General features: G+C 43.1%; 1 protein-coding gene across 1 annotated transcript in view; it reads right to left on the reverse strand.

Annotated features, from left to right (window-relative positions):
- LOC311078195 (uncharacterized protein) overlaps window positions 1–24,614 on the reverse strand; it is an 81,205-nt gene extending 56,591 nt beyond the window's left edge. Inside the window, exon 1 of the mRNA XM_084106910.1 lies at window positions 21,876–24,614. Within this exon, the coding sequence (XP_083963036.1) occupies window positions 22,470–24,239 (1,770 nt within the window). The 5' untranslated portion in view covers window positions 24,240–24,614 and the 3' untranslated portion in view covers window positions 21,876–22,469. The remainder of the gene's footprint in view (window positions 1–21,875) is intronic.
- Between the last annotated feature and the right edge of the window lie 993 nt (window positions 24,615–25,607).

The following is a 25,607-nucleotide window of genomic DNA, read 5'->3' on the forward strand; positions in this document are numbered from 1 at the left end:
TGTCATCACTCCTCCTTTTATCCCCCCGGAGCTCTGTTCCCACAACTCTCGGCCCCGCCCTGCTTGCCACACATGAGTTTTGCTTTAGTTAATAAACAACGCTGTTATTTACTTTGTCTATATTCTTAATTTTTGGACTAAAATGTTACAGAATACCAAACCCAAGAATGAAAATGAATATAGCATCCAGAAATGTTGACCTAGTTATATCACAGTCTGCCTCTTTGTTTGCATTTTCATGGACTTTTAGTTTGTATTTCCTTAGTTACCTGTTTTCTTTTTTTCCATTTTCCTGCTCTTAATTTTTTACTATGGCAATTGATTAATTAGCTCTAGTAACAATTAATTAATTAGAACTAGTAACAAAGGAACATTGACTCGCTTAATTGAAGCTTATTGTATTATGTAGACTAAATAATTATGGTGAGAGAAAGATTGACTAAAAGAGTATCTTATATCCATTATATAAAAAAAATCAGTTTGAATGTCCGCTGGGGAAAGCATATCTTTGTCTTTTTAAAAGAATGACAGTGCTAAAACAACTTCCTTGTTTACAACTATCATTCATAAAAACAGTCTTTGCCGCCATCTAATGGTGTAATAATGCAATTATCACTTAAGTCGACTATTGCAATCACTAACGGACCTTTTGTCAGTACCAAATACGGCATATTATTTATATAAAATAATATTTATTGAACAATAATATTTAAATTAACAACAGTAGCCATTATGAAATAAGCAAACAATTCAGTCAAACAATTCAGTCAAATATCTCATTATATCTCAAACATTCAAAAGTAGTGCTCTAGTAGGCCATCCAGGACTTAAGTTAATTATAGCCTAAATATACAGTTATGAAACTTACTTTTCCTCTTTACCAAAATCGATTTGCTCAATAACATGTAATAGATTAATAAGATCAAAGATTGCCCATTTGATATACCCCAAATTAATTATATCTCATGTTTAACCACTCTCTACATAAAAGCCAGCGGCAAATTCCCGAAGGACTAGCTGAGATAAAACTGTTCTCTGCGGGTACATGAGCGCTTAACGGCCGCTGACGGCCTGGAGCTCAATCTCCGAAAACTTCAGAACAAATTTTAAAATAGGCACTATATTTGATAAGAACATTCTGATAAGATGCTTATCAAATATTTTATTGCCCTGTAAACACCCATTTACAATCTTTGACTAATGTCTGGCGAGGAGAACTGGCCCATTCATGCTCTATTGATGTAAATCGACAAACCTTTCACACCTTTGCCTGTATGGTACTTAATCTTCATTACTCTTTTATCCTTATTCTTTTGTTTGAATTCAGCCATTATAGCCTTTACTCTGGCATTATGCTTGGCCATCAACACCTCGTGTCATCCCACTATACATGAATAATCCACCTATTATCATAAGTCTTGTTAGAGAAAAAAAAGCGAATTCTTTAAAAAAAAATATTGTATGGAATAGAATAGCTCCTGCAGCAGGTGCATTAGCACAACCAGTAGCATCAAGCTACATGACACAATTGAATTGATTAATATTACACTTTTACTTAAAGCTCACTTTAAAACACCATTGAGTATTTGTATCATATTCCGGTCGCAGTTTAAAATGTTTTCAAGTCAAAAAACGATTTTGAAATATGTTATATTTAGCAGTTTATATGAAGCTATGGGCTATCCTTACCTAGCATGCATACTGTAAACATTCTTTATTCATATGAAAATACCCCGAATCGCACGAAAATCACACACAAACCACATATACTTGAAATCGTGCATTTATTAGCTTCTTGATTCAGGTGAAGAGATGTTACTTTAGCTTTGTTATCACAGATGTCAGAATGAGGAAGTGTACACAGGACGCGTCATGCAGAAGGGCAGGATTATGGTCACGTTGGATCACGTGAGACGATTGACAGCTGTACAGCGAATGATAGAGCGCTGATATCATAACTGACGCAAATCAGGAAGAGGAGACACAGATCTCGCTGTGTTCGCTGTTTGAGCTCTTCAGATTGCATAATTCAGTGGAAAATGAATAGAAATGTTATTCTGTTTGACGAAATATTTTACAAACGTGATAATTAATCATTATTTCTCCAAATATGCGCACCATTGGACTAATAGCCCTGGCGGATGCTGTATATTGCATGTATTTGAACACAAATAAACCAGGGAAGATGTGAATGAATGCTTTATGAGTGATGATTTCTATTCAAAATAACAAACATTACAGATTAATTATTTTGCACTCCTGGCATAAATTAAGAAATTACTGTCACTGCAAACCAGTTTAATCATAAACAGTGGTCAAATATTGAAGCTGGAGTCTTAAACCTTTCTAAAGATGCTCAGCTTGTCCAGATCAAGTAAGAGTGTGATGTTTAACGAGTAATGAATGTTGAACAACAATAATCTGGGGCCGTCTGTGATCGAAACGACAAAACACTCACGTACACATATTTGAGAATCAGAATATCAAATAGTTCATGATATAGTTAACAAGTTTGTAAATATTTTTAATAAACAAGGAAATAAAACAATACATCTATCATATAGCACTACTGTGGCTTCCGTGTGTCACGTGACAAGCATGATGTGTCACCATGGAAATATTAAGGTTATACACTAAAATAACGGTCGCTTTAAAAAACTCATGCTGGGGGCTCAGCTAGAATATTTTAAACTTACATGCTAAAGGGTTAAATTAATTCAGAGTTAAACAGTGCATTGGTGAATGTCTCCTTGAGTTGGTGGAATGCTTTGATGGCAGATGGTGACCAGGGTAGAGACTTGGGCTTGTTTTTCAACAGACTGGTGAGAGGGCTGGTGATGGAGTTATAATTATGGATGAAACGTCTGTAGAAGTTGGCGAAGCCGAGGAAACGTTGGAGTTCCTTGATGTTCGTTGGTGTGGGCCAGTTCTTGATGGCCTCCACCTTCCCCTCGTTCATCTGGATACCCTTGTCGCTGATGTTATACCCAAGGAACTGCACTGAGGGTTGATGGAAGGAGCACTTCTCTGCTTTGGGGAATAGGTGGAACTCTCTCAGGCGTTTCAGGTCCTCCGCAACGTGGTGGCAATGGCCTGCCATGCTCCAGTAGTAAATGAGGATGTCAATATAGACGAGTACAAACCGGTCAAGGTACTCCCGGAGCACCTCATGCATGAAATCCTGGAATACTGAGGGGGCGTTTACCAGTCCATTTTACCAGGCATAACCAGGAATTCATAGTGCCCAGTAGGGGTCACAAAGGCTGTTTTCAAACTCGTCCTCCTCATGTATCCAGATGAGGTTATACGCACTGCTGAGGTCCAACTTGGTAAACACAGTGTCTCTGTGGAGATGTTCAAGCACTGCTGGGACGAGGGGAAGAGGATATCTAAACTTCACAGTCATCTTATTAAGGGAACGGTAATCAATGCAAGGACGCAAGCCTCCATCCTTCTTGGCCACAAAGAAGAAGCTCGAAGCAGCAGGGGACGTAGAAGGGCGGATGTAGCCTTTTTGTAATGCCTCTTCTATATACTCCTCCATGGCCTTCTGTTCGGGAAGTGACAGGGTAAATCTTCCCATGGGGCACTGGCTCACCCGGTATCTTTTTGGGCAGAATACATCGCTGAAGTGGGCATAGCAGGCTGGGATGTCTGCCGACTGCTTCTCGACTGGACTCTCGTGGAGGTGGCGTTCACAGAAGTAGCTCGGTCGGGATGGAACAGGATGAGGAATCTGTGGAAAACAGTCTGGAAAGCATTTCCTGCCCCACTTCAGGACTTCACCGGTCTTCCAAGAGATGATTGGATCATTCTGCACAAGCCACGGGTGCCCTAGGATTACCTCAGCAGTGGAGTTCTCCAGAACCAGGAGATGGAGGGACTCCACGGGCAGTTGACCAACGCGTAGCTAGATGGGACCGGCGCTATTTCGTACATGTCTTCGGCATAAGGGTTGACCAGTCGCCGATTGGACCTGTTAGGCAGTCTAGGTTGCAGACATCGGTAGGTGAAGTTGGTGGCAGAAGCTTCTGGAGATGAAATTTCCGGCTGACCCAGAATCGAGGAGTGCATGGACTGGAAGGGATACATCAGATGCAGTAAGAATTACAGTGGTGGTGAGTGGTCGTAAATTTGCGATTGAAGTACTTAGAACACTCACCATTAAGCGTGGAGGACGAATGGGACATACCGAGATGATATGTCCACCAGCACCACAATACAGACAAAGCCCTTGGGTCAGCCGCCTCTGCCACTCAGTGTAAGACAATCGTGTGGAGTCGACTTGCATGGGGCTGTAGCCTGGTTCTGGAGTGCTGAGGGTCTCTGGCTGATGGAGAAAAATAGGAAGATGATTGACCTTGGTGCTCTTCGAGACACGACTACATATGATTAGAGAACCGGATGGATAGTTGGATGAAACGTTCAAGACTGATGAAATAATTGTATGCAGCGAGATGCAGCCAGACTCGGGAAACTAATCCCTGTCGGTATGGTGTGAGGAGTGAGCTCTCATTCCTACCACTGGCGGCGGCCGCGAGTGTTCTAAACTTGAGAGCATAATCATTAATTGACATCTTTCCCTGATGGAGATGATAAAGTTGCTGACCCACTGACGAAACACCAACAGGTTTGCCGAAGACTTTGCGAAAATGCACGATGAAATCATTCAGGGACTGGGTTACAGTACCAGCTTGGGTCCAGATGGTTTCAGCCCATTGGAGCGCTCGCCCCGTCAGCAGGGAGATGATGAATGTGATCTTTGCCAGGTCGGTGGTGTAGAGATGCAGCTGCATCTCCAGGGTCAAAGAACACTGAGGGAGGAATCCGTTGCACTCCCCCGCCGAGCCAGAGAAGGGCTCTAGTTTGGCCATGTGACTGGCAATCGCAGTCGGGGACGAAGTGGTGGTGACGGAAGTGGTGGGAAGCGTGGTGGTGACGGCTGGGGGGATGTGGTTAACCCTCTGGGGTCGGCAAACGTGCCGGCACATTTTGCTGGATTTTCTTCACATAGTAGCACAACAAACTTAACTTACTCCGTCATTTATGGTCATACAGAAAAAAGAAATATGAAAAAAAGAATCTGTGAGATGTCTACTTTTGTATGTGTCCACTTACAATCAAAACAAAACATTGTGCTTTTGTAAAATAAAGAAAATAAACAGGGTGTGCTTTCTGCTTTCTTGAGCACGTCTATAAACTGAAACAAAACTCCGCGAATACTTGTCACACATTTATGAGCCATATATCTTTATACACATTTAAGTGTGTACTTTTAAATGATCGGATTCAAAATTAAAACAAATATTCTATGTTTAAGTAATTTGTATAAAACCAACAAGATGTCCAGTTTCTCAAACCCTTGCTCATTATTTTTAATGTGACCACGCCCATGCATGCAAAAAAGACTGACATGCAAATCTCCACGATAAGGAACGCAAACAAGCTCATTACCTCAAAAACAAAGCACCAAACTTCATCAGGCTCTGCTTTTCGTCGAGTTTGGAAGACACACTGTGAGCTTAGTCAGCTTACATTGGATTTACCTCAGAAGAAGAAGAAGAACGCGATTTGAAGACAAGAAAGATGTAAGGTAAGAAATGTATTCTGAATTATATTAGTTAATGTTATTGTTGCATAAACTTAACATTGCAGTTGAACTGTTGCTAGATATATGCTGAATATTATAATGTTTAGACCCGTGTTCACTGTTAAATACTGTGTTTGTGGATATCTGCTCAAACGTAGATATGTATATCGTCGCTGTCCGATGAAAACCGCGTATGTCCGTTTTGCAGATTTTGAGATTTTTCGACGGATAGAATGTCCAGGTTCATTTCCGTATACAGTATGCTTCACATATCTAAATGACCAATGAAAAGTTGTGAAATCATGTCATCTGATTTTCACGTATATCCATTTGGTGTCAAAGCTGTCAATCATGCCGCGTATCTCCCACCCTGTGGAGGCATCTCGCCGGTCTCGTGAAGTTTCATCTTAAGTTTCACTTTTCTTTTCTGCAATACAGTGCCAAATAAACATAGCCTGGTGAGACAATGACTTTCCTTTACAGTAGGCCTAACTTTATCGAGGTAAACGTTTCCCCCCTGACGCCAGACATACGTCTAGGAGTGGAGAGGAGTGACAAAATTACGGTAGGACTGTGCAAACAAAGTATCTGTCTAGCATTGCCATGTCAGTGTATTGATTCATTGTCCCTTCATAGTTTGCAAGAGACATTTAATAAACTGAGCGTATTTAATAAACTGAGCGTAGCCTATTCATCTGTCAATATGAAACGCGACTTGGCCATTCTAATTAATGATCGGAAGAACACGTATTGACCACCCTTACTGTAAAATATGCACGTATGTCCATTTAAACTTGATTTTGGTCAAATGTGGATTATATCATTACACTGGCAAGAATATGGTTACATTTAAAGATGCCGTACCAAGTATGACAACGCTACGTTCAACTGCTTTTGAAATTACAGTGTTTTTTTCACTTCCTGAAAAGTAACCGTTTTGGACATACGTGAGTTTCATCGGGCAGCGACGATATGGTAATAATAATGTGTCATAGTTTGGAGAGTCTCAATCGCTTCAGTAAATAACGCACTGTGCAGTAAAAAACGCACCAAACATTTGTCGCGATCAATGAAACGGAAGCAAGGATGCAAGTAAAACTCTTTATTTGTAGAAATGATGAAAGTACAGATCCTCTGGCAGGCTGGTGACGCAGTGACAAGATGGTCAGCAATCCGGTGATGAGGTGACGTGATGATGAAACAGTGAAGAAATCCAGGTGACGAACGAAAACCAGTAGAACATGGAACAGGAAACGAAGACACGAACTGAAACTCCGACTGGGACTGGATACACACACACTGGAGACATCAAACAACGATCTGACAAAGAGAGACAAGTGTGATGAGTATGTATAGGTGATTGAATTGACTGCAGCTGGTGAGGAGAGTGAGATCAGCTGGATCGCTGATACTCTGAGTAGAGGTAACGCCCACTCGCACACACCCACACACACATAACAACAAGTACACGAGACAAGAAGGAAACAGTGAATTCATGAACCGTGACAGTATTGTAGACAACAATATTTCAAGTGTACTCTTTCTTTGTAAAAAAAAAATTATTATAGGCCTACATTTTATCATATGTATTCATTAGTTTGAATATAGCCAACATTGGAACAGCTAACATCTTAGTTGATGACTTTATTTTTGACAAAAATAGTATATATATATATATATATATATATATATATATATATATATATATATATATATATATATATAACATATGAGCAGAAATTGCTAAACAAAAGCTTATTTGATGTGGCAGTATATTTCTACAGTAAAAACTGTACCCAAATCTAGTCAACAAAATGTTGTCTTTCATATTTCGCCTGACTGTAACGTTGTTTTTATGAAATATTAGGGCATATAAATGTTTATTTGCAGTTTAATACGTTGCAATACAAATAGCCTACATTTTATTTCAACATATTTCAGTCGATTTTTACTCATCTCAGTATAGCAATACAGTTTTCTAAAACATCATCATTCATTCACACACAGAAACGTGATTTAAATTTAAACTGTCTTTTTGCGAGCTGTGGTAAACAGCGCGCATCTCTGCCGTTCATTCATTCACAAACAGAAACGCGATTCACTTGAGAAGGAAAAAAAAAAAACTTACTACAGTATTCCTCAGCTCAGTCGGATCCTTGCTCCTCGAAATACCTGCACTTCTGAGGTACATTTTCCATTATTATTATTCCTCACAGCGCTGCGAGACGGTGTAAACAAGTAATGATCTGAATAAACTTGTGTTTTCTCGAGCTGATATGGGGGCGTTCACAGGTTTGCGTGGATTACCTCAGTCATTTGCGTTTGAATAGCGCGCGCTCTCCGTGGGCGGGGTCACATTAAAAATAATTAGATGAGATGAGAACGACTGACATCTCTCTCTTTTCTTACAGATTACATAAACTGAGAATATTTGTTTTTTATAAAAATTACTTCACTGACAGAGAGAAAGCAGAACTCGCATCATGTTTATTTTTCTTTATTTGGCAAAAAGCACAACACTTTGTTTTTATTGTGAGTATACACAAAAATAATACACACTTAACAGGAGAGATTGATGTATGAAACTGGTTTGTAAGATCAAAGTCAACAGAGTATTTGGACTCTCGTTTGAACTGATAAAAAAAAAAAAACCGAGCAAATCACACCGGCGTGATTGCCGACCTCAGAGGGTTAATACAAGAACGAAACACGGGTTTTATTTTGGAAACATGGACGGCGGGATGAATCCTCCTGTACACTGGAGGGAGTTTGAGGCGGACTGCTACCGGGCTAATGATCTTGGTGACAGTGAACGGGCCAATAAATTTGGGAGCAAGTTTATTAGAGACGGAGCGGAGAGGAATGTTCTTGGTAGAAAGCCACACTTTTTGACCAACGACGTATACGGGAGGCCTAGACCGGTGGCGATCGGCTTTGGCCTTGGTGCGCGCCCCCACTTGGAGTAGAGTCTCACGGGCTCTAATCCAAGTGCGGTGACACCTCTGGACGAAGGCGTGAGCGGAGGGAACCGCGACTTCAGATTCCAGACTGGGAAAAATTGGTGGCTGGTAACCTACACTACACTCAAACGGAGACAGGCCCGTAGATGACACTGGTAACGTATTGTGGGCGTACTCCACCATTGACAGTTGTTGGCTCCACGGGGAAGGATTCTTGGAGACCAAACATCGCAACAACCTTTCCAGATCTTGGTTGGCTCTCTCAGTTTGACCATTGCTCTGGGGATGGAACCCTGAGGACAGACTGACAGTCGCTCCCAATAATTTACAAAACTCTTGCCAAAATTTGGACACAACTTGGGGTCCTCTGTCGGAAACCACGTCTGTTGGGAGGCCATGTAAGCGAAAGACTTGATCAACGACGGTCAACGCTGTCTCCTTGGCTGAGGGTAATTTGGGCAAGGGAACGAAATGGGCCGCCTTCGAGAACCGGTCCACCACGGTCAAAACTACCATGTTGCCTTCAGAGGGAGGGAGGGTGGTGATAAAATCTAGCGCAATATGGGACCAGGGTCTCGAAGGGACAGGCAGCGGTTGAAGTAACCCATCTGGGGGTCGATTGGAGGTCTTACCAAACTGAGCAAGCCAAAACAAAACTGTGGACATCACGAGCCATAAGTGGCCACCAGAATCGTTGCTTAACCAAAAACTTGGTACGACTAACTCCTGGATGACAAGCCACGTTGGAACAATGCCCCCACTGAATGACGTCAGACCGTAATCCCTCCGGTACGAATAAACGGTTCGGTGGGCAACCGGGCAGAGGCGTTACCCCTTCTAAGGCCGTCTTGACCTTCGATTCGACCTCCCATACGAGTGTGGAGACAAATAGGGTCTCGGGCAAAATGCACTCGGGAGTAGACGGGCGTTCGGAACGGTCAAAAATGCGTGATAAAGAATCGGGTTTGATGTTCTTGGAACCCGGGCGGTACGAGAGAGTAAAATCAAAACGTCCGAAAAAAAGTGCCCACCGAGCCTGCCTGGAGTTCAATCTTTTGGCAGTCTTAATGTATTCCAGATTCTTATGATCGGTCCAGACGATAAAAGGTACTCCCGACCCTTCTAACCAGTGACGCCATTCTTCCAACGCTAACTTGACTGCCAACAACTCTCTGTTACCAATGTCATAATTGCGTTCGGCAGGGGACAAACGATGAGACAAAAACGTGCACGGATGCATCCTGTCGTCTGTGGGAGAACGCTGGGATATCACTGCACCTACCCCCACCTCTGACGCGTCGACCTCCACCACGAACTGACGTGATGTATCAGGAGCAATGAGGATGGGGGCTGAAACAAAGCGGCCCTTCAGTTTGGCAAACGCAGCCTCAGCTGCGTCTGACCACCTGAACGCAGTTCTGTGGGAGGTCAAGGCAGTCAGAGGCGAGGCTAGTTGGCTGAAGTTGCGAATGAACCGCCGGTAGAAATTGGCGAACCCCAGAAACCTCTGTAGGGCCTTACGGGAATCTGGATTTGGCCATTCCACCACAGCCTTAACCTTCTCAGGATCCATACGGATTCCCTCAGACGACACAATGTATCCTAGGAAAGGAACAGACTGTGCATGAAAAACGCATTTCTCCACCTTGACAAAAAGTCCATTCTCTAGCAACCTCTGAAGCACTCGTCGGACGTGCTGCACATGTTCCTGGAGAGAGGATGAAACTATCAATATGTCATCCAGGTAGACATATATGAACTGGTCGACCATATCTCGCAGCACGTCGTTGACGAGTGCCTGGAAGACTGCTGGGGAGTTGGACAACCCAAAAGGCATGACCAAGTATTCAAAGTGCCCCCTGGGGGTGTTAAAAGCAGTCTTCCACTCATCCCCCTTCCTAATGCGGACCAAATGATAAGCATTACGTAAGTCCAATTTATTGAAGATAGACGCTCCCTGCAACCTCTCGAAAGCTGAAGACATCAACGGTAAAGGATAAGTATTCTTTACCGTGATGCTGTTCAGCCCCCGATAATCAATACAAGGTCGCAGAGATCCGTCCTTCTTCCCCACAAAAAAGAACCCCGCCCCCGCTGGAGAAGAGGAAGGGCGGATGAACCCCGTTGCTAGAGAATCAGAAATATATTTCTCCATAGCCTCCCTTTCTGGGACAGAAAGCGAATATAACTTGCCCTTAGGCGGAGACTTACCTGGCAGTAAATCTATGGCACAGTCATAGGGACGATGCGGAGGAAGAGAGGCAGCACGAGACTTACTGAACACCTCCTTCAGGTCTAGGTACTCCGCGGGCACGTTAGACAAATCCACTGCCTCCTTCTGAAACACAGGGACAGAAACAGATGAACAGGCAGACACAAGACAGGACTCATGACATTTACTGCTCCACTCCAACACTGATTTTTGCTGCCAGTCTATTTTGGGGTTGTGATCGATGAGCCAGGGATGTCCAGGTGTGAGAGGTAAGTCCAGTATGTAAAATGAAAGGGTCTCGGTGTGATTGCCTGATGTGATGAGTGTGATGGGTCCAGTGATGAGTGCAATGGTGGGTAAATCCTGGCTGTTGAGTGCATGAACAGCAATCTTGTGGGTGAGTGGTTGGATGGGAACTTGAAACTTGAGTGCAAATGAATGGTCCATGAAATTACCTTCGGCCCCTGAATCCACCAGTGCGTGACAGTCGTGATTGTGGGCTGATCATCTTAATCTTACCGGGAGGAGCGTAGATGTTGATGAGGTCTTCTCAGCGGAGATCCCACCCGACAGTAGCCTCATACTTACTGCCGGGCTTGGCCTTTTACTGGACAGTTGTAAGCGTAGTGTCCCGCCGCGCCGCAGTATAGGCAAAGCCCTTGGGACCTCCGCCTTTCCTTCTCCTCCCGGGAAAGCCGAGCTCGCCCGACCTGCATGGGCTCGTGATCGTCGACGGGGATGACCACGTCCCCGCCACTGGACCGCTGACTCTCAGCTCCTCTCAATCCACGGCTGGGCAACATCTGTCGCTCGACCCGGGTCAGTCGTTCATCCACTCGAAGACGACGGAACGAGGCGCAGCAAGGGTCTTGGTTCTCCCACACCACCGTCCCCCATAGCGCTGCTTTCCCAGTCAGTAAAGTCAACACAAATGCCACCTTGGCACTCTCGTTGCGGAAGGTTCTGGGCTGTAGAGAGAAATGCATTGAGCAACGCGTTAGAAATGCTCTACAAAAGCTTGGCTCACCCGCGTATGATTCCGGAACTGGTAGGCGGGGCTCTGATGGGGAAACGCTCTCTGGTGGTGTGGGGGGAACGGCCAGTGTGGGTGGCGCAGTGGGAGCTCGCAGATGTTGAATTTGCTTGGTGAGCTCGGACACCTGCGTCACCAGCGCTTGAACAGCCCGTGCCGTATCGTTCAGAGTCTACTCCTGACTGTCCATGCGCTGAATGCTGGAGTTAACAAACTCATCCAAGGTTGAAGGGTTACTCGCTGCTTCCATTGAAACGGTCAGATCGTTCTGTCGCGATCAATGAAACGGAAGCAAGGATGCAAGTAAAACTCTTTATTTGTAGAAATGATGAAAGTACAGATCCTCTGGCAGGCTGGTGACGCAGGGACAAGATGGTCAGCAATCCGGTGATGAGGTGACGTGATGATGAAACAGTGAAGAAATCCAGGTGACGAACGAAAACCAGTAGAACATGGAACAGGAAACGAAGACACGAACTGAAACTGGATACACACACACACTGGAGACATCAAACAACAGTCTGACAAAGAGAGACAAGTGCGATGAGTATTTATAGGTGATTGAATTGACTGCAGCTGGTGAGGAGAGTGAGATCAGCTGGATCGCTGATACTCTGAGTAGAGGTAACGGCCACTCGCACACACCCACACACACATAACAACAAGTACACGAGACAAGAAGGAAACAGTGAATTCATGAACCGTGACAACATTAGGCTTCATGTTTTTACTCCAATCTCATTTCATAACGTCATAATGAATGGAAACATTTGAAATGACATATGATAATCAATATATTTTTCTCTAGTGTAGTGTTACTGAAGTGTTCCTTTTTAACGATTGATAGGCTGCCTGCTATAGGGTATTGTTATCATTATTTTATGCAGCACTGCAGCCTATGCCTACAAGGCACAACAAACCTGGTGTTCATTATATATATATGTGTGTGTGTGTGTGTGTGTGTGTGTGTGTGCGAGCAGCTGGGTGTGTGTTTTGTGATTTTTAAAAAGCAATTTTAACCAGAAAAATCAAAACTGTATTCCCAAAATAGTGCAGCCCTATGGTTTCTCTTGATATCAGCATGTTCACAGCTGTTTTTTTTGTTTGTTTGTTTTTTTTACAGGGACCAGATGCCACTGATGAGTCCTGCTGACTTCAATATTCACATGAGTGAAAAATCAAACACCTTGGAAATGACAGGTATGTACGTTTCAGGAATGGCACAAAGGTGTGTGACTGTTCAAGTCTGTGTCTTTAGATCAGTGTGTTAAATAATGTGCTTTTTTGTCATTTGTTGTGTATCTTTGGATTATGTTGTGTTCCAAACAAATCCAATAAATCCAAACAATCAAAAAGCCATTCTTTTTTAAATCTCCTCATTCTTTGTGCAAGGTTGCTCAGAATGATAAGGCCTGATAGCACCTAATAGGACCATTATGGGAGGGTCTTTGTCTTTCTTAGGTGTGAAAGCCATCAATATTAATGATGTGTTCACACCTCCTCACATAAAGCTTTCTTACACAAAACATGTCTTACAAATTTAAAATTGATATATTGTTTTATCTGAATGAGTTGTCAGGATGATGTTCACATAGTTTTGTAGCAAATATTCTAGGCTACGTGATACAATTTTCAAAAGTCGTGTGAAGAAATTATCAGTATGGGTTTCATGGCTTTATTTCAGTGACAATTTTTTTTTTTTTTTTTTTTTTTCACAAACCATGCATAAATGTCATTATCCCAAAACTACAAACTTTTACATACATGCTGCTATAGCAGAGTTTGTGCTAAATACAGTGTAATCAGACTTTAGCCATGAAAATGTCACAAGCATGTCAGAACACCTCCAGGGCCCAGAAAACACCTCAGACCCCAGAGGGTTAATGTTGTCCTGGAGCAGATCTGGAGAGTTCATGATGTTGTCTTGTTTGATGGTCAGGTCTTCTGTTACGTAAGCAGACTCAGACGAGGGAGATGAAAGCAAACAGGATGTTTATTGACAATGAGCAGTGAAGCAGTAAGCAGGTAAGTGAGTAGTTCAATGGATAATCTGGAGAGCAGGATTCTGGCGGTGAATGGAATGTCTTTTCTTACAGGATCGATGAATGGTGGATGGAGAGCTGGATGATGGCCTGGATGCACACACCTCGCTGGAAACACGGGAAATGCAGGTGGGAACGGAGACACAGAGAGATGAGAAGACGTTGGAGAGGGATCACAGGAGAAACACAGGATGAGACGCTGGAGAAAACAGTGGAGGGAACACTGGAATAACTTGACAATCACTAGGAGAAACAAGGTAGGTTTCCACTCCGTGCAGGAACGAGGCAGGACAATGAGCTGCTGCTGCTGCTTCTTCTTCTTCTGTTTTAATGGTGATCGGCATCCAACTATAAGGTGCATTATCGCCACCTACTATACTGAAGTTAAGCCTGAGTTAACTTCCTCCCAAATAGTAAAAAATAAAAGTAAAAAAATTAACGGCCTATGAGTTCTTCTTCTTCTTCTTCCTGTTACTGGCCGCTCACTCCTTATGAGTATTACCGCCACCTACTGTACATCCTACATGGGTGATGCATCTGTATATTCCTTTTATTTTATTTTATATACATTCCTTCCCTTTTTCTCTCCTTTTATTTTGGATGTAATGCCTCACCCACCTTCTGCTGGCGCTGCGTGTTCAGCTCCTCCAACTTTCGCCCTGGGATCCTCAACCTTCAAGGTGAGCAGAAGCATCACAATCCCCATTATATCCTATGCTCTAATCCTGTATTCTTTAAAAATGTTAAAACGTCCCCATATATCTGAGAATCCCTCAATCCCTTTCCCAAAAGATCCGTGACATTTACTGGTCTATCCTTTATATTATTAAATAAACGACTTCGTTGCTCATCATATTTTTTACATTTAAAAAATACATGCTCTACTGTTTCTAAAACATCACACTCATCACACATACCATTTTCATGCTTTCCCATTAATGCAAGTGTTGAATTTAATCCTGTATGTCCTAATCTTAATCTAGATATCATTACTTCTTCCTTTCTGTACCTTCCATAAAATTTTTCTTTTCCTACTAATTTTTCAATATTATAATACCATCTCCCTGTTCTGCTATTTCCCCACCTATGTTGCCATTTGATTACTAATTTCTTTTTAATTACTGATTTTATCTCTCTTTTCCCCAGTGATACTTTTATATCCACTAAGTTTTTCATTAATGCCTTTTTTGCTAATTTGTCAGCGATTTCATTCGGCCTATGAGTTGGGGCGAGGTGTGTGCATTTATATTGGAAGTGATGAGGGTGCAGATGATGTGCAGGTGTGTGTGATCAGTATTCAGGAGAGGAAGTGTGCTGTGATTGGCTGGTGTGAGAGCCTGGCAGATCTGTAACAAATCCCCTGTTGTTAAAAATCGTTTAGATAAGACCAGGGGCATGTTCAAGTTCAAAACGGTGCGCAACGTTTTGCTACGGTTTCCGGGTTGAACGTCATGTTTCCTGGAAACGGCGTGCACCGGTGTGCAACGGGGTTTGAGATACGTTTTCTCTTGTTTGGTGGGTGTGTCAGAACTGCAGTCCAATCAGCAGCAACATGTATATGAAGCACGTGGTATTAAAGTGAACGCACATGGGTTCAAGGAAAGTCATTTACAAATACTGTGTACGATGCAGCTCGGTATACGCAACAACTGAGGATATTAGAAGACATGTTTGTCGTAAGTTTTATTGTAAAAATATAGGATATCAACATAATGATGTAGTTGTTTATATTTTTAGCTTCATTGCAAGTGTATTGGTATAGAAATAAACAATGGTAATTAAGTGCTTTTCCTAAAAATGCCTTTTCCAAATAAAGTCAGTATGTGAGGCTAAATAGATGTGTTTTAGTCTGAATTAGGTAAGATGTGTGCTTCCATTTCAGTTTCAGCAATCCCTTCACTCGATTGGGATGTTCTCTTTTGTTCTGGGCGGCAAGTGCAGTAACTGTAACATCGGGCATATTTTGTAGTATTAAACACATATTTATACCGACTTCATCAGGCTCCGAAAATTCTTCACAAAGAACACAAAGAATGGCCTTCTCAGCTGCCATAGTTGCAACTCTTGCGTCATCAGAACAGTGTGTTCAACGCATCACCGTTTCTGTTTAAAAAACGTTGTGCAACGTTTTGTCGGGGCTGAACGCAGCCCAGATTTAAAACGGGGCATTTATACCTAAAACCGCCAGCAGGTCAAATTTACCTATATAATGCCTTTATTTTTGCACTGTGTTGGAGCAACGTGTAGGCTTACTGTAAACAGTCACACAACACACATTCAAATTAAGATGTTTTAGCCTACTCATAAATGTTCAAACTTTGGATTATTAGTATTTTTTTTATTTTTTTGTGTAGCAATTTTTTGTATTGTTCGCTACTGTGTTGCTATTTATTCAAGTCTGCCCGTTTCCTGATGTAATGAATAAAACAATTTTTATGATTACCCCAAGTGTATTGGTGTTGTTCTCTTATTCAAATTATAAATGATATAACTAAACACATTTATATATATTTTTAAGAAAATGTCACGTTTTGGTTTTGTTTGATGTTCTTGTTTCATGTCTGTCATGTGATCCCCTGTTCTAGTCATTTGATCCTGCAATGTGTTCTGTGTTGTCATTGGTTCATTGTTTCATTGTTCACAGGTGTCCCTTGTCTAGTCATTAGTCTTGTGTATTTAAGCCCTCATGTTTGCCAGTGTCCTTGTCTTACTAAAGAATGTTGGGAATATAATTATTTTCAAGGTAATGGATTTGGATGGGTAATAAAGGCTAAAGCAGAGGAATTAAGAGTAGAGAATTTCTGTTTTAACTCCCCTACCCCTATTAGTAGGGATGGGAAAATGAAGCCTCATGAAGCACTGAGGCTTTCCCCTGAATGTTTCTGGAAAAAATTCAAAGCATCAAGAGTGTAGAAAACAGCGCAATCTTGTGGAAGGTCAAATTTATAGCAGCCATGTTTATGAGCAGCTGAGTGTGCAGCGCCATTGTTTTATCCATTAAGCACAAATAAAAGCCTGACAACGCTAAATATTCATTTCCCTTTCGTCCTGGGAACTCCAACGTGTCGTCGGGGGAGTTCCCTGACGAATTGGGATCACGCTAGGGAGACCAATTGCCTACGAGTGAATTAAAACGAGCCAATGAAATTGGCATGCAGGATTTGCATTCCGCAGCCCGCCTACCAGCGCGGGTATAAAAAGACGGAAGCAACGCATGCATAGTACTTTTTGCTTCGGAGCCGACCGATTGTGTCCTCTCTGAGTGAATGAGCTTTAAGATTGTATCTATCTTACGCTCTACGAGTCTGCTGTTTCGGGAAGGGATCTCTCTGTGTTGGCGTGACGGCGTTTCAGCGACCGCGTGATTTCCTGTCTGCCGGCTGCGTCTACAGACACTGTTAATTCAAAAGCTGTTTTCACAGCTGGTAAACGGTTGAGTGCACACAGCGGGCTTGCAGTTTCCCCGCTGTGTTGCCGCGTTGGGTCCCTGTGTGCTTCAGCACAATAAAGAGAGTACTTTCTTCCTGAAAGAGCAACACGAGTGAAGATCGCGTCCTTTTCAGTGTGTCTCGTGTGTTTCTGGATGCGATCGTTTCCTGTCCTCATTTGACGGCCACGTTCATTGTTTCACATGCCTAATCAGTGTGTGAGACTACGTTCGTGGGTGGTTCATGTTCTCTCAGGAGTGCATGACCACGTCGGCACGTTGTTCGTCTCCCCTTTTTAAAGGCTCGAGCCGCTCAGCGTGCCGTGTGCCGTCGAGCGCCGGTTGACAGCGCGGGTTGTCACAGCAACCCAGCGCGCGTCATTCGGCGCTCAAGATGCGCGGTCAAGATCAAGACTCGCGTGCCTCTATGAGGTGAGTCCCTTTGCTTATTTCCCGATCTAGTTTCTCTTCTGGTGCACCAGGAGAGGGCTACTTTGGCGAATAACATTGGTGATCTGAGGGTTACAGTGAGCACGAACCATTCACTCCTCTAGCGCATCACAAACATGCTGAGACTGTGTTCGTGGGTGGTTTGTGCTCTCTACATGAGAGCATGACCACGTTGGCACGTTGTTCGTCTTGCCTGAGGGCTTGAATGCTCAGCGTGCCGTGTGTCATCGAGGCGATGGCCACGTTCAATGTCTTGCATACCTGGTTGACGGCCATGATCACTGTTTCACATGCCTAATCAGTGTGTTGAGACTGCGTTTATGTTCTCTCATGAGTGCATGACCACGTCGGCACGTTGTTCGTCTCCCCTTTCTCGTAAAGGCTTGAGCCGCTCAGCGTGCCGTGTGCCGTCGAGGCTTTGAATGGGATTTTGGTCCTTCTCATGAGGGACCAAGCATTTCATTCGGGGCCCCAGGGGAGGACAGATGTCGATCGCTACATCGGAGAGAGGGCTGTTATACTCTGGAAATGATGCTGAGTTCCTACTGTAATGGTGTGTTCTCATGCTGAAGATTCAGACTTGACAGCCACACTTCCTGGGTCTAAAGTGCCTGGATGCGTGTGAAATTTTTTGGCAGTATGGAAGCATTTTGGTGCCAATATGGCAAGCCAAACATGCCTAAATCTGCAGAAGTTTTTCCTCTCTCACTACCCCTGCACATTCAGTGCACGTGGGTAGTTCTGATTCGGGGTGGAGCTGTGCTTAGTGACTGACCGTGATTAGTCACAGCGCTGGCCCTCGGTCAGACGATGTCCACACTGGTGGTCCAGAAGCGCCTTAAAACCAGCCTGCTCGGAGTTCGTTTCCCCCCCGCAAAGGATAAGGGAAATGACCCTGAGAGGAGCGACCCTGAGTATGTGATGTCTGCTCTTCGGGAGTGCGTGTCATCACCACTCCTTCCCCCGGGGGAGGGCTGGGTGGAGAATTTCATTTCTGTTCCGCCGCTGGTCATCCAGTCAGCGGTACCCAAAGTTTGAGCAGTCCACTTCCTCTGAGTCACTCACGGGCCCCAGTGCTCAGATGACAGTGAGGGCTACGGCCTTGTCACTCTCGTCTCTCGCTGGGTGAGGTGGAAACCAGGACTCGAAGCCCCCGGGCCTCGCTCCTCGTTTCCCCTCACGGTCGAGTCTGGCAGACCAGTAAGACCAGTCTCCTCCGTCCGAGAGGGTCAGAATAGCAGTGCGCGCCGCCCACAAACGGCGCCACTCCCGTTCCCCTCTCTCCAGCTCGCGGATAGCAGTGACGCAGCCTCGGCCCGGAGGCGCAGAGACCAAGTCACGAGGAGTCAGGGCCTCGTTCCTCGTCTCTCCCCCTCCCCTCGCCACCGGGCAGCCCGCAGCAGAATGCCCACGGGCCTTCTCTGCCGTCTGCCCACAGGTGGAAGCAGGTTGGTATCAAGTTAAAACGCCCAGACCCCGCTCTCGGTCACTACAATGCCACCAGAGCCGGGTCCCTTGTCTTCCACCTCGCTGCCCCTCCGTGGTGTAGCGTTTATACGCCCACGTATAAATATTATTAATTATTATTCATAACGAATTATGATCAATAATTAATAATTTAATTATTTTCAATTATTTACTGTAACAGAATCAATAATATGATAATTTATCAGTTCATCCGATGAACAGAAAGCATAAACAATTATTAACTCTAGGAAATATAATATCTTCCTGGCCAAGAAAGAATAACCCCCTAACAGTAAATTAAGAAATAGGGTAACAGCATAGGTAACTTTTGATCGAAGTTCAAGACAATAAAATTTGATAAGCACATACACAAGCAATCTCTTTTCAAATACAAACAATACTTTATTGATTATATACTAACACGTACAGCTAATGTCTAACACAAACACACACACACGCACACACACACACACACACATTCATACGAGTTGCAGAAAGGAAGAGAGTGAGGAAAGAGTGGGTTTAAGAGTGAAAGGATGAAATCTCACGATTCCATAATGCACTTAGACATGACCTGAACGAACCATCAAACATTAATTTAACCCTTCTATCGTTTTAGGCAGGTTATTAAAGTTATATAAATACACCAGTTTAGCTTTCAGTCTGGAGGTTACTTGCTTGTCTTCTCGTTCCTTTTTGGGAATTCCCTTCGTTGCGTAACAGAGGGTTCCCCCGGGTTCGTTCGTCGGCTGTGGTCTCCTTGTGCATGGATAGATGGGGCGAGAACCAGTCACGTGTGGCTGGCGGTTGCTGATGGTTGAATGAGTCTTTGAAGTTGAAAGCGTGCGTTGCAGCCGCGAATCGTGGAACGAAACTTTGCAGCAAAACTTAACTTAAAACCGAGACTTTCAATCGGAAAATAAAGGAAGACTTAGAAAAGAAAAGAAGACTTAGACGAGAGTAGTAAGACGGCTTGAATGAAACTGTTTAACCCATGTTCTACAGATCTTGATTTGGGTTATTTCTGCTCGTTTGTTACATGGTACTAGTCTGCCGGAACTTAGAGAGCTTAGAGCTTTGAGAGCAGCGAGAGAGAGAGCTTAGTTTTTGGGGTCTAAGGATTTAACTAAAAGTTTGTCCCCCCTCCTGAAGAGAGCGGACCAATTAGACACTGGCTTTGTCTCATCGTAAATCTGGAGTGTTGGTGTGTTCTCTAACTTTTAAGCAGAGAGGACAGAGGCCACAGTTTAGACATGATTTCTAATTAAAAGAAGATCAAAACATATTACACCGATATCATTCAAGCCATCTTGCTAGTTGTGTTCGTAAGATAGCATTGATATGAAACAGTACACACTGTCATTCACACACCTAATAATTATAACAATTACATGAATTATATGGGATTAAAGCATATCTTATTAGAATATGCATATAAGTGGTGGAAACACACAGGATTATGTAGTTGCGTGATTGTTTGATTGTAAGTCCATTGAGAATTGTTCTTAAATGATTTTATGTAGTTTATTGGTAAGAATCAGTTCTCTGGTTTGAAGAGACAGAACACTGTTTGTTCTGTTCAGAGGTCTTAAGGAGGAGGGGTCAGGAATGCTGTGGTGTCATTTCTGAACCAATTTGTCTTTTTAAAAACCCCCTCATATTGACAAGTTCTTCCTTTAGCTGGGCTCATAAAGGTTCTTAGTTGGGGGGTTTTCGTTGGTTTGGTCATTAGAAGGGTCTTTTGCAGACTCTGTGGCGCCAGGATGGGTGACTTATGGCTCTGGACTGTGAGGACACTGTCTTTATCTTAACCAGTCCGTAGTTGGCCACAAAGCTAGCCATTGACCAGTTATTTAGTTAGTGTTGGGGGAGGCTCTTTTAAATAGCCAGAGTGATGAGGATCATTTGACGTTCTGAACCAATCTTCTGTTTTGTTCGGCAGGAAGTAGAGAGTTTGAATTAATTTTCTGGAAGAAAATTAGTCTGTGGTTGATTTCTTCTCATTGTCGTTACATATCCCCCCTTCGGTCGACGATGTGTTGAGTAGAAGACATCGGTGAACGCTGGAGAAATGGGTAGAGGAAGCAAACACAAACAGCAAACAACAAGACAACACCTCCATGACTGGTCACTTTACTGGTGCAGGGCATTAGATTACCTAGGCATAAACAGGTTCACTCTCTCAATATAGTTAATCACGTTGACTAAAGTTTAGTTCAATTTTAGGACGTTATCCTAATTTGTTTTGGGACGGTGATTAATTAATTTTGTGACTAAATTTGATTTGTTTGTTTTATTCTCTTCTAAATTGTTCTAGGTTTAGACCAATTTACCTTTCAATTTGTGATTCGAATGATGCAGGGAGTTCTCTGGCTCACATTCGTTTTGAGGTGACTTACAAATATTAGGCGTGGTGTGTCAATCCTATTATTGTGACCTTGACCCTTATGGGGCGGACAGGCATTTTACCTAATAAAAGAAGAAAAGGAAGGAAGGAAGAGGTAAAACAAAACAAAGCAGTTGAGTGTTCCTCCTGATATGAATTGTAACTACTGTTGCACAGCTAAGGTGTCAGGGATCATGATGTAATGATAGGTGTTCTCAGGTGTACTTGTTGGATGAGTAGTTAGTTGCCATGTTTCCTATGGTAAGTGTAGCTAAGTTGTTAAGCTAGTTTCTGAAGTTAGTTTCTACCTGTGGGGGAAAACATGTTTGTTGAATGTTTTGCACAGTAGAGGCAGTTAACTTCTGTATGTTAGTGAGTATGTTAGGGATGTTGTGTAGTGTATGTATGTATGTATTAGGGATGTATGCATGTATGTATGTATGGTCAGATCTGTTTCAGTCTGTTTTGCTCCCCCCTTTGCTTGATGGCTTAGCTTTGATGAGCTTGTTGCCTCTTTGCCTTGGAAAAGGGATCTTCTGTGATCTGCTGGGAGTCAAACCAGTAAGGCAGGAAGTTCTCTGGCAGACATTGGGAGGCAGTTTGGCATGGCTGGATGAAGCTGTGGTGCAAAACTTGGTCTCCGTTGTTGCATTCCTCCGATGATACCTTTTGGTTGTGACAGACTTTCTGACGTTCTGGGCTTACTGTTGTTTCTGTAGCACACATATGGTTCTTGAGTTTGGAGCTCGTTTGGTGGTTTCTTTATGAGTGATGGGTAGCCAGGATGGTGTTTTCTGGTACCTCTGGGTGTTTGTCAGTGGTTGACTGTGAGAGACCACTCTGTTCTGTGTTGTTGTAGAACAAGTGGTTGTCATCTTCATTATGAAGGTGCATCAGATGAATCAGTGGTCTTCCGTGTTCAGCCTGTTTTCTAAGAACACTTCCAGTCGCCTCATTAGTTGCTCCATATCTTCTGAGGGTAAACTGTCTTGTTCTTGGGCATACTCAGTGCTGTGCTTAACTGAGTTGTGCCGAGGTGGGTTTCCTGAGAAGCGTGGCTGGTCCCATGGCTTTTCCATGTGGTTGGTGTGGTATCTGTCATCAGCATGGGAATCACGTTCTCTGTGCTTCTTACGAAGAACTGTGGTGTTGTCATGCCACTGGTTGTCTTCCAGTGCAAGGCTTGTGTCTTGGCTGAAGGAGTTTGAAACTGTGGATGTTTTCAAACCTTTCTTTGAGGACATCTTCTGTTTGATGTGGGCCTTGTGCGTCAGGTCACGTAACTGTTGAATTGTCATTGTGTCTGCGCAGGCCTCGAGACCAAGATGATGACTTAATCCGGGGTGCAGGTTTCTCAGAAAGAGGTTTTTGAAGTTCACATCCTCTTCTTGTTCAGGTGAGTTATGTGCACCAAAGAAGGCTTGTCGAAAACGGTGGTAGTATGCTTGGGGAGTCTCGTGTCGACCTTGTTTGGTTTCCAAGGCGATTAACACACCGTGTTCTGACTCTGGGCCTATGAATTCTTTTATCAGTGTCTTACATAGCAGTTGGTAGTTTGACTTGACATGAGCAGGTTGTCGGTCTAGGAAGCTTCGTACCTCTGAACTGGATGTCGATCTGAGGAGGTAGAACCTGTCTCTGTCAGTCACATGAGGTCTCACCTCTAGGTGGAAGTTGATATCTCGGATGTAGGACTGGATGTCCGGGCATTCCGTGGAGTTCGGGTTGAACGGAGTGATATTCTTAACCAGCTTGTTGAGATCTTTAAAGGTCATCGCCGGTGCAGCTCTGGAGTCTGCCTGGATGAGCTCTCGTTGCTTGTTGGCAGTGAACGGTTCTGTGGTGAAGGCCTGTGACGTTTTGGGTTGTGGCCATTCACTTCTTTCACTGTATGGCAGTTCTTGGATGGAGGACTCTGTCCTGCTCGGCAGTGGTGATGCTGAGGGAGGTCTCTCCCTTCTTGGCTCTGGTTTCTGTTGGAAAATGTGCTGGAGTTCATCTCTGACCGCGTAGAGCTCGTCGTTGACGTCATCTCGCTGTTGGGTCAGATGGTTGATTTCAGCATTGCACCTTTCCAGGTGGTCTTTCAGAGCATTAATTTCAGAGTTCTTATCTTCAATGTCAGCTTTAGCTTTCTCTAGCTGATGTTCAGCAGACTGGAGTTGGTTTACCAGGTGTTTCTGGACAGTCTTTAATTCTTGTTTGTCACTTTCAGTGGCTGCAAGGGCTTCTTGGAGCTTGTCAACTTGTTTCTTTGTTTCTTGCTCCACTTCGTCAGGCACTTGAGCTTTCGCTTTGAGCTGGTCTGTGCAGCGTTGGGTGTGCATCAGCTCCCTCAGGAACTCAGTGGTCTGACGCTTGAAGTCGTCCTGGACTTTCACTTCCAGCTTGTCCATGCGGCTCTGGGCACGTGTCAGCTCCTCCCGAAGGTGGGTGATGTGCTTGTCGCTTAGTGTCAGCTGGGCTGTGAAGGCATTGCTTAGGGAACAGATAATCTTGGTTAGTTCCACGTGGTTGTGGTTTTGATTCTGGCTTGAATCATGTGTCAGGAATCTTCTCAGAATTATGATTATTATTAAAAATAATAACAGTTCAATTGTCTTTGGTGTGAGGCAGTCCGTAATGCCTCTGAGCCAGGCGTCCACGTCAGTGGGGTTTGTCGTCCACGGCATGTTGGCACGCTGGGGTGAAGAGACTGACACAGATCTGTGTGGGGTGTAAGCCTATGTGGTTGAACAGCTAAGTGTCATTTAAGTGACTGTACAACAAATAGTGAAGTGTTGTAATGTCTAAGTGTTGGTCTCAGTGTAGACAGGTAGGTTAGTGATGTGGAAACTTCGTCACTCAACTGAGTGAGGGAAAAAGAGAGAAAAAGGTTAAAACAAATCTCAATTGAAAGGATTTTTTTTTCAATGGGAGAAATATTTTTATAAATATTTTCTATCAATGAAAAGCTGGTTTAAACTTGTGATGTGTCACTGAGAAAAGGGGAAAAGAGAGAGAGGTTAAAACCAATTTCAATAAAACAAGAAAGAAAATTCTTAAGTAGGAGAAATATTATTTTTCTCGTAAATGCTTCCTATCGGTGAGAATCTATTTCCAGAAAGGTAAACAATATTATTGTTTATGTTTACAAGGAAAAATAATACAATAATAATGCTGATACCTTTTTCCGAGTTTTACAGGATTGACACCACACACCGTCAGTTGGACTGCTTACAGCTGGGATGCTATGAAGGCGACAGTTGCTCAACACTTGTCTCTGTTAATTTATCTTGGATAAGATGTTAAATTGTAAATTGTGTTTACAAAACAGAGAGAGTATGGAGAACAAGAGAGGGTTTGATTACAAATCAAATACCTATTAATTGTTTTCTTTGGAAAAATTATCTTTCTCTTTCTTTAGACTCGATTGATGGTTCTTCCAGGTTTGTTTCCTACAAATGTGAAGAAAGGGGATGGAATAAAGCAGGACAGAACAGGAAAGACGTGTAAAGAAGGAAGAGGAAGGAGTGAAAGGAGATTGGGTCCACAAATGGCTCTGAAGCCTTTGTGTCGAACTACGAGTGTAGAATTGATAGTTGCCAACAACTAAACATTCAAAAATAAAACTTTGTAAGAGAGGGTTATCTCTGATTTATTTGACACTTGTAGTGAGATACCAATGTCTCCTATTGAGGCTCAGGTGTGTTACTCCCAAGCTTTCAAAGTTCAAAAATGTATTCACCTGAAGTGATTAAATCTAAAAGAGAATTTTAGAAATTAGGAAAAATTATGAAATTAGATTTATTAAAAATAAATCGAGAAATCATTAGAAATTACCTGTTTAGGAAAATAGAATTTAAACCCTTTTTAAATCAAATTAAAATTTGACAATTAATAATCATAAACCAGTATTTTCTTTTCAAGTAAAATGCAGGTAGATGAAATTAATAATTGTGAACCGAAATTTCCTTTTCGCAGAAAAATATGGGTAAAGTATAATATGAGACAGGTCAAATAGGAAAGAAGAAAAGACCAACAGGTGTAAACATCAAGGT

The sequence above is a fragment of the Abramis brama genome (genome assembly GCF_963993115.1).
Source record: "Abramis brama genome assembly, chromosome: 2".
In the NCBI taxonomy this organism is placed as follows: domain Eukaryota; kingdom Metazoa; phylum Chordata; class Actinopteri; order Cypriniformes; family Leuciscidae; genus Abramis; species Abramis brama.